The following is a 10,123-nucleotide window of genomic DNA, read 5'->3' as shown; positions in this document are numbered from 1 at the left end:
CCAGCGCTTGGCACATAAACGTCAGGTGTGATGCCTAGCGTTTCGGTGAAACGCGGAACAAAAATCTCTACCTTTTCCTGTTTCACTCAGGATCTGCCCTAGCTCACTTCCGGCTTAGCACAGGCACGAGCTTCCGGGGCCGAGACCAGCCACTGTTCTCACGCCCAGCTGTCGGCGCAGCTGGCCCCGCCCCGGAAGTAGTGTGTTCCTGGGCCGCTACCGGGCGGAAGCTGTGGATGGCGGGGAAAACAGCCCTGTGCAGGCGGATATGTTGGTGCTGTTGCTAGACGACCAACCGTAGCTTCGTCACTTCCTCAGCCCGTGGGCCGTCCAGGCCCGAACCAGAGGCGAGCGGAGCCGGGTTGAGCTTAGCGTTGTCCCCCGCCTTGCAGAACCAGCGACCAGCCCGGCGGCGGGAGTCGGGGCCACGCCACCTGCAGGGAAGAACTCGAGCCGAGGCGGGAAGATGGCTGCAGACAAGCCTGCAGGTGAGGGGCCCGCGCCGCGACCCGGGGGCTGACACACTGCGCGCGGGGACGGCGGGGCCCGCGTGGGGGACTCGAGGCCGCTTGTCTTCGCTCCTGTGCCCCTGCGCCTCCCTTTTCTCAGCTGTCTCCGCTGGGAGCCCTCGGGTCCCACGTCCAGTGGCTTTCTGCTGTGACTTCTCTTGAATCCACTGCAGACCATCCTTGCCTTGTGCTCCAAGATCGTTCTGACCCAGGAAGCTCAGCTGTGTCACCCCGCTTTCCAGATGCTTCAAGGGAAGGTCTTTCTGAGCATACACGGTTGTCTGAAGGTCCCCAGGTTCAGCCACTGAAAGTGGACTCCGGTCAGCAACTTTCCTGTGTCCTGTGAAATCTCTTTCTGAAAACTGTTTAAATAGACGTGATGTTCTGGTCTGTGCCGTTGTGAGCCGCTTCGTGTGGCTGCTGGTAACTCAGTCTTCGTCCTGCAAGTGCTGCTGAGCCCTCTGCCCGGCCTTAAGATTAAGTTCTTATTCTCTCTGCTATTCCACTAGGGAATATCAGCCTGTTACCTGGAAAATCTGCTCTGTTTCTTTCAAGAAAGTAATATTTGCTGTATTCAGGTTTTAGTGAAAGAAACTTAAGTGACAAGAATTTAAAGTGGTCGGCACGCTTTTTACAGTGAAATATGATCAGAAAGGGGGGATGTCAGGTGGCATAGGTTTTAGGTGGTTCCCATCTCCACAACTGACAAATGAACTTGTTAAAGTGAGTCTGTCCCAATTCAGGTGCAGATACACACAGAACCGCTGGAGAATCCTCTCAGTGGTCCTGGAAGAAAACAATAAAGATGTTGGGTGTTGAGCTAACAGAGTGTACTATGAAATTGGTTGATAAATTGATTAGTGATTGAGACAGGGTCACAGGCTGGCCTCCAGCTTGCTTTGTAGACCATGCTGTTCCCAAATGCACAAAGACTTACGGTCTCTGCCTCAAGAGGGCTGGGTTAAATGGGTGTGTGCCACCATGCCTGCTGCTGTAGAATTTTAGATAGGTTGGTCAGGGATAGCTTCTTGTGAGATTTTGGTTTTATTGTGGTTTTGTTTTTTTGTAATTATTTTTAATTGTGGGTGTGTGCACTTTAACACAGATACCTGAGGGGCTGTCAGAGACATTGGATTCTCCGAATCTGTAGGTACATGTGGTAGTGGGTGCTGGGACTCAAACTCAGGTCCTCTGAAAAGCAGTATGTGCTCTTAATCCCTGAGCCCCCAGGTGATTTTTTTTAAATGTTTTATCTGTGAATGTGTGTGAATGCATGTGTCATGCATGCTTTGACTTCCAAGGATCAAACTCAAATGATCAGGCTTGCATCTTCAGGCTGCAAGAATCTTTACCCTCTGAGCCCTCTGCTGAACCAACCCCTGCTGGGGTAATGTTTGAGCAGAGATCTGAATATAGTGCAGGGACGATCCATGTGTTGTAGGACGGCTGGAGGGTATGCAGTGCCTGTCCAAATCCAGACGAGGAACCAACTTCGTCCTTGTTAATTAAGATGTTCTGGCTGCTAAAATCATCTTTCTTGATCCGTAGGACTACCCAGTTTAAGTTCTAGCTCGGTCATGCAGCGTTGCTTCCCTGGTCACTTGTTCCTTTGCAAAAGCACTGCTGCAGGTTTTGACGTGGCTGTAGCACAGCCTGCCCTGAGGACCTAACCCTGGTTTGCTAAGAGCTGTGTGACATGTCTAACTGAAGAAGAAAGATCCAGAGCAGCCTTGACGTTCTTGGAGGAAGACCCTGTTCCTGCTGAGATGTTGGATTTATATGAAGAAGATGAGTTTGGCAAATTTCTCGTGAACCTGCTGTTTTCAGTGGCATGGTTCTGACCTTTGGGTCTTCATATTTTCTCTTTTATACTAGTCTTTTTTTTTTTTTAAATAAGACTTATTTTTATATATTTATTTATTTATTATGTATACAATATTCTGTCTGTGTGTCTGCAGGCCAGAAGAGGGCGCCAGACATCATTACAGATGGTTGTGAGCCACCATGTGGTTGCCGGGAATTGAACTCAGGACCTTTGGAAGAGCAGGCAATGCTCTTAACCATTGAGCCATCTCTCCAGCCCTATTTTTGGTTTCTCGAGATGAGGTTTCTCTGTATAGCCCTGGCTGTTCTGGAACTGCTTCTGTAGACCAGGCTGACTTCAGCCTCACAGGGTCACAAGTGCTGGAATTAAAGACACCTCCCATCACTGCCCAGGTTAAGGCTTATTTTTAGTTATGTATATGTGTGAGTGTCTTCGTGTGGGTATATGCATATTTGGAGAGATATTGGAGGATGCCAGAAGGTGTTTTGATGCCCTGGAACTTGAGTTACATGCAGTTACGAGCTGCCCACTAGGATCCACACTCTGGTCCTCTGATGAATAGCGCACACTCTTTAAGGTTGTCTCTGTTCACATCAACCTGCAGAAAGGGTTGTCAGTCTCTTTCCATCCATCCTGTTTGCTTCACTGATCTGTTTTATTTTTCATCTTGTAAATTTATGTATATGGTATGTGTGTATATGTGCTTTAAAATGTGAGGGGTGCACATGTTCCATGGCATGTGTGGAGGTCACGGAAAAGCCTTGAGTGTCTTCATCTTCCTCTTTTTTGGAAAAGATTTATTTTGAATTACATGTGTACATTTGCGTGTCTGTATGTGGTTATATACCTGTGAGTGCAGTGTCTGCAGAATTCAGAAGAGGGTGTCAGTCCCCTAGAACTAGAGTTACAAGCAATTGTGAGCCCTCTGACATGGGTACTGGGAACCAAACTCTGGAAGAGCAATATGCTGCTCTTAACCACTGAGTCATCTTCTAGCTGCTCACTTTGTATTTGGGGCAAGATCTCTTTGGTTGTTTGCCACTGTGCTGTATATTCCAAGACAGTTGCCTTCCAGGTTCCCAAGAGATTCGGATATCTTCACCACCCATCTGTCTCACTGTGGGAGTGCTCGAATCACACACACACCATCCTGTCTGGCTTTAAATAGGTACTGAGGATTGTTTAACAGAGAAGAACAGATTTTCATTTGTTTCTGGATTATGTGGCTCCTTGGCAGTTGATGAACCAGTAGATTCTACACTAGCCTCAGGCTCAAAGTCTTCCTGCCTCAACCTCCTAAAGTGCAGGGATTACAGATGTGTGTCATCATGCCCAATTTACCTCAGTGTTGGATGCTAAATGTCCAAGATGAAATGGCAACATTCCAGCCTGTGTCTGGTGAGGCCCTATGACTGTGTTATATGATGGGTGGTGGGGTTCCTGAGTGTGTAAGAGAGATCTTGTGATAAAATAGCAAGTCAGCCAGGCATGTTGACACAGCCTGATCCCAGCAGAAGAACTGCACAGAGGTTTGAGGTCAGCCTGGGAAATGTGATAAGTTCTAGGCCTTTCTGAGTTACAGACTGGGACCCTGTCTCAACAAAACAAAACACAAAAAACGCAAAGAGCAGATGGAGATACGCTTGCCACCCTCCAATTTGCTTAGTATTCTAAGATGGCCTTAAACCCACAATGTTCCTGCCTCCATGGACCATGGCACCCAGCTACCCTGAGAGCAGGTTTGATCAGGATGTTTTTTGATTTTGTTTGTTTGTTTTCTTTTCTTTTTTTTTTTTTTTTTGGTTTTTTGAGACAGGGTTTCTCTGTGGTTTTGGAGTCTGTCCTGGAACTAGCTCTTGTAGACCAGGCTGGTCTCGAACTCACAGAGATCCGCCTGTCTCTGCCTCCCGAGTGCTGGGATTAAAGGCGTGCGCCACCACCGCCCGGCTGTTTGTTTTCTTTTTGATTTTGATTTTTTTTTTTTTAAAAATATTTATTTACTTATTATGTATACAGTATTCTTCCTATGTGTGTGCCTGAAGACCAGAAGAGGCCACCAGATCTCTCTACAGATGGTTGTGAGCCACCATGTGGTTGCTGGGAATTGAACTCAGGACCTTTGGAAGAGCAGGCAATGCTCTTAACCGCTGAGCCATCTCTCCAGCCCCCATGATTTTGATTTTGTTGAGACAGAGTTTCTCTGTATAACAGCTCTGGCTGTCCTGGAACGACCTCTGTAGACCAGGCCGGCCTCGAACTCACAGAGATGCGCCTGCCACTGCCTCCCAAGTGCTGGGATGAAGGTGTGCAGCACCACCTGACAATTAGAATGTGTAAAACCACAGTGCTGCGACTTCCAGTACCTTACGTTGGTCTCTGGAATGTGTGTCCTCCCATTTTTTTTCCAGCTGCGCTTATCTTAAAATAGAAGGAACATAGTTTGTTGGGCTGGAACTGTAAAATATAACCCCTTTGTTCTGTGTGTGTGTGTGTGTGTATTACATATACATGAGTGTACGAGCTAGCAAGTGGAAGCCAGAGAACACATGTCTTCCACTATCTCATTCTCTTGAGACAGGACCCTTCTGTCTCTGTGAAGAAGGATGTACAGCCATTTCCAGCTCTTTCCATGGGGACTGAGGCTCAAACTCACATGGCCTTGCTGCGGAGTGGGCACTCTACCCACGGAGCCCTCTCCTCAGCCCACATCACACCTTTGACCATGTAACTTCTTTGCTTTTCCTTTGGGTGGTAGAAAACACATCTGAGCTGTCCTAGCAGCTCTCTGATGACTTCAGTGAGGGCTTTCATCCCAGCACTCAGAAAGTGGAGATGAATCGTTGAAACTCACATAGTGAGTTTGAGGCTAACCTGGACTACTTGAGAGCCTGTCTCAAAAACAAAATAAAATGAAATGAAAAGACATCATGTAAAACTTTGCCTTGCCAGGCATTGCTGATGTTTTGTGACCGCACTGTCTGGCAGCCTTAGCGTTGTGTTTCAGTTGTTCCTTGACTGCCCGGGACTGCGTTTGGACGGTACAGTTTGTAGTCATCCTCCGGTCAGCTTTGAAGTGTTAACATTCTGTGTTGGAATATGTCTGTGCTTTCAGTTAACTGACCTCTTTCCATTTGGAAGAGTTGTTACGTTTCTGTTCTGTGGTTGAAACCTAAAGGTGTGTGTGTGGTTAGAAATGAAGTCTTTCAGCTTAAAGAATGTTAAGGTTTGTGCATCCAAGAGCTCTGTACGCCTGCGTCAGCCATGCTCTTTAGGCCAGGGCAGAAGGAAGGTGAAGCTTCTGGAGGAGCGACCGTCCCCGCTTTCCATTGGCAACGGAGAATACTTTTGGACAAGTAAAGACACACTGTGGGATTATGTGCAGACGCTGTCTGGTAAGCAGTCAGCAGCTTCAAATAGTGCATGGCTCTTGAAACACTGGGAAATTGATTACAGCCCTGCACATGCAGAAGAAGCAAAACAGCAGTAATCTCATTGAAGTATTTTTTAATTGTTATTCTGAAGTAAAAGTTGTAGGTGAACTATGGTTGATTAATATTTGAGAATATGCAACTCAGTTCTCTAGACATGGAAATGAGTTCCAGAGTCTGTCAGCCCCAGTCTTTTTCTATTTTCTAGGGATGATGACGTCTGTGGTTATGTGAGTCTGATTTTAGTTGATGATAGATGCTTAAAATCTTCAGTATCCTAGATGGGCACCATGGCTCATCCTGGAAGCCCAACACTTGGGAGGCTGAGACGGGAGGATTGCCATGATTTTTGAGGCTAGCCCTGAGCTATATAGTAAATTCAAGACTAGCCTGAGCTAGTGTCTCAAAAAAAAAAGAAATCTGAAATCTTCAATACCTTACTGAATAGTTAGGATCCACCCTCCCCCACCCCCCCACCCCCAGTGCTGGGGCTCAACCACAGCCCTAACTACTAGGCAAGCACCTCTACCACACAGCCAACATCACTACTGCCTTACTTTGGTTTGGTTTTGGTATTAAGTGTGGAACACTTTACAGATCTTCAAGTCATCCCTGCAGCTGGGCCTTCTTGATCTGCTGTCATTCCAGTTTTAGTAAATGTGCTGCCAACAGGAGTACTTTATTGTATTTTAGTTTTGAAACAGGATCCCACTATCTTCCTTGGGCTGGTCTTGAACTCCTGGATTTCTAACAGTCTTCCTGCCTCTGCTTTCTAAACCAACAATGTTTTTGGTTTAATTTATTTTTAAAGATTTGTTTGTTTTTTTTGTTTGTTTATTATATGTGCAATGTTCTTTCTGCATGTTTGCTGAATGCCAGAATAGGGCACTAGATCTCACAGATGGTTGTGAGCCACCATGTGATTACTGGGAATTGAACTCAGGACCTCTGGAAGAATAGCCAGTGCTCTTAACTATGAGCCATCTCTCCAGCCCCCAAACAATGCTTTTTGAGTTAGGGTCTCCTGTCTTAATCTGACCTTTAGATAGCTAAATGAAGATGACCTTGAACTCCTGAGTCTCCTGACTTTGCCTCTGGAGTGCTAGGCACCACCAACCATAGTTGGTTTATGCAGTGCAAAGGATTGAACCATAGGTGCTAGGCAAAAAGTCTACCAACTGATTTATATCTGTTTGTTAATTTTTTGTGTTGCTGGGAATCGAACCCAAGACCTTGTCTATTCTAGGTAAGAGCTCTTCCTCTAAGTCACTATAATCTCAACTCACTACTGTCATCTCAGTTCACAGGAAGCATACATGGGCAGGGGTGTGTGTGTGCGCACGTGCACACCTTCACTAGAGTCTGCTTAAATATAACACTGGCTCTCTACTTGATCCTCAACCTAACTTCAGAACCCTGAAGGTAGACCTGAGGACATTATTAGGACACATTAAATAAATCCCTTTTCTGCTTTTTACTATTAATTTGGCTATTTTAATTAGTTTATCAAGGATAAGTGCCCACGTTTTGTTGGGGCATAGGATGTCACCTCAGGTCTGGTAACCAGAGCAAGTGCTCAAGATCCTAAATCCCCAGTCATACAGAGACACACACGTGACAGGTGTAGGGCACATGCCCAGCACTAGGAGTGAAATACTGAGTTTGAGGCTATTGAGTACGTGAGACTGTATCTAAACCTACTCCTCAACACCCCCCCAAAACAACAAAACAGATGGAGAACGGATTCATTGTACAGATTCATATTTTGTGTGTGCGTGGACGTGTGATAAGCTATGGAACCCGTGTGGAGGTTAGGATAACTTGTGGAAGTTAGTTTTCTTCATCTTTTAAGATCTGGGGATCAAACTTGGGTTGTCAGTCTTGCATACAAACAGTATTTTCCCTTGCTGAGCCTTTTTGCCAGCCCCAGCTTCCATTTCTAAAGAAACTTTGTGTTTGCAGATCAGGGAGCCGAGAAACATGAAGGGGCAGGCCAGTCGTCTGGGGTCACTGACCAGGAGAAGGAGCTGTCTACCAGTGCTTTCCAGGCCTTCACAGTAAGACACGGTCTCTCTCTTCAGCTGTTCAGAATGGGTCTGCCGAGTAGAACTCACTTCAAAACAAATCTAAACTTTATAAATTTTATTCTGTCATAATTCAGTAATTAACTTTAGGGAGAAGTGGGTTTCATTTTATATAAACATGCTGAAAAGATTGGAAATATTTTGAGCCACCCCCAAATTTTTGTTTTCATAAACATGTTTTAACTCCAATGTTGTTTGAGTCTTTTAGATTTAGATTGATAATTGTGTGGGTCAGTCTTTTCATTTCCCTACTTTGTCCATTTCTTGTCTTGAATGTACTTTAAAGTGAACCACCAAATATTTGTTGTCAGAATTGCAACTTATCTGACATAAACAATATGAAAAAAATCTTATGATATACATGCACGTTAAACAAAAGAATTCCAAAGGATCTGATCTTTGGAATAATTATGTTCCCTTTCTTGGCTAGCCTCCGATCCATACACTGCCAGCAACGTGTGCGCACTATCTATCATGTCTGCATACATGTGTTAGAGCTCTGCCTACTGGTGTGAGAGTTGGAGTCTTAGAAAAACGTAACACGGTGTTCTCTGGTGTGCCTATTGCTCTACCTAGGGCGTTCATTAGAATGCTAAGGGGACTCCCACTTTAAAACATAGTGAGATGAGGGAAACGTATTTGGAAAAGCTGTATTGTTCTTAAAGCTAATATGGAATTTTGTGTGTATATGTGTGGTTTTGTTTGTCTTTTCTTTTTAGTCTGGAAATTATGATGCCTGTCTGCAACACCTTGCCTGTCTCCAAGATATAAACAAAGATGATTACAAAATAATTTTGAATACAGCAGTAGCTGAATTTTTTAAAAATAATCAAACAACAACAGATAATTTGAGACAAACACTTAACCAGCTGAAGAATCAGGTGATAAATGAATTTAACTGTAAAAATTTGTTGTGTTAAGTTGTGAAATACAAATAGTTAAGGAAAATAAATGTGATTTCTTGCTTGATATTAAAGAAGAATTTCTACTTCTCTGAATCCTTTGTTGCTATAAGTTTTATTTGAACTTAGTTATTACTCCAGTCCCGGCACTGGGGAGGCAGTGACCAGCCAAAGCCAACGAGAAACCCTGTCTCAAGGAAAGGACGGAGAGCAATAGAGGAAGATGCATGATGTCGGCTTCTAGCTTTCATAGGGGCTTTCTACACTTGATCACACAATAATAGAAATTTTCAAATCAGATAAACTAATATTACAAGAAGGGCTGCCTGTCTTTCGAAATGGAGTTTTCGCTATTTAAGACACCTTTTAATATGAAGGTAGTGGCTGGATAAGTAATGAAGAGCTAGCTCCCTTGAGCTGCTGGTCAGTCAGGGTCTTTCCCACCCTGTGAACTCCCCTGCCATGTCACGCTCAACCATATGTGTAGCTGAAGTCTGATTGTGAACCACTCTGTTCTGTGAAGTTTGAGGTTCCATGCCATCAGCCACACCAAAGTTGTTGGATCCGTGTTTACTAAACCACTGCATGATTTGGGAAAATGTCAGTCAGAATTAATCTTATAACATTATATGATTATTCGTTTTAATCTTTATGATGGCAAAGAGATGTTAATTTTAGTATGACTAGAATTTTAGTTATGTGTGGTATACATAATTAGAGATTTGTTTTGAAATGTAAAGAGATTCAAGGCAGCCTGGTTCACAAAATGAGTTCTAGACTAAGCAAGGAGGGCTACAGGAGATCCTTTCTCAATAAAAAAAAAGGCCCACAAGTAAGACAAGTGTGTGCATGCCTTTAACCCCAACACTCAGGAGACAGTACTCTGTGATTTCAATGACAGCCACAGCTTTATAGTGAGATCCTGTTCCAAACAGACAAGAAAAACAATGGAAATAAAATGCAAATCTAGTCTATAATCCTTTCACTTGTTAAGATGAGGCAGGAGGATTGCTATGTGTTTGAGGTCCTCCTGGACTATAGAATGAGACCCATCTCAGAAATCTTGTTTTAAAAAGTGGAAATATGGGCTGGAGAAATGGCTCAGCAGTTAAGAGCACTGACTCCTCTTCTAGAGGACCTGAGTTCAATTCCCAGCACCACAACCATCTTAATAACACCTTATGCCCTCTTCTGGCCTGCAGGTATACATACAGAGCAGTCGTATATAAAATATAAATAAGTAAATTTTTTTAAAAAATTAAAAACATGAGCCAGACAGTGGTGGCACACGCCTTTAATTCCAGCACTCAGGAGGCAGAGATAGGCGGATCTCTGTGAGTTCGAAGCAGCCTGGTCTACAAGAGCTAGTTCCAGG

At 44.4% G+C, this 10,123-nt stretch overlaps 1 protein-coding gene across 8 annotated transcripts in view; it reads left to right on the top strand.

Moving 5' to 3' along the window:
* Positions 1-224: 224 nt before the first annotated feature.
* The window catches only part of Cnot10 (CCR4-NOT transcription complex subunit 10), a 49,339-nt gene continuing 39,440 nt past the window's right edge, over positions 225-10,123 (top strand). For 5 of the 8 annotated variants that reach the window (XM_057768241.1, XM_057768240.1, XM_057768239.1 and 2 more), the window contains exons 1-3: positions 225-488; positions 7,725-7,819; positions 8,566-8,727. In XM_057768241.1, coding sequence (XP_057624224.1) covers positions 467-488; positions 7,725-7,819; positions 8,566-8,727 — 279 coding nt within the window. In that variant the 5' untranslated portion in view covers positions 225-466. Of the gene's footprint in view, positions 489-7,724; positions 7,820-8,565; positions 8,728-10,123 lie in introns of those variants that run through there. The other 3 variants (XM_057768243.1, XM_057768244.1, XM_057768245.1) reach the window with 3 other exon arrangements.

This window comes from Chionomys nivalis, chromosome 4 (genome assembly GCF_950005125.1).
Source record: "Chionomys nivalis chromosome 4, mChiNiv1.1, whole genome shotgun sequence".
Classification (NCBI taxonomy): Eukaryota; Metazoa; Chordata; class Mammalia; order Rodentia; family Cricetidae; genus Chionomys; species Chionomys nivalis.
This window is presented reverse-complemented; position numbering and strand designations above follow the sequence as displayed.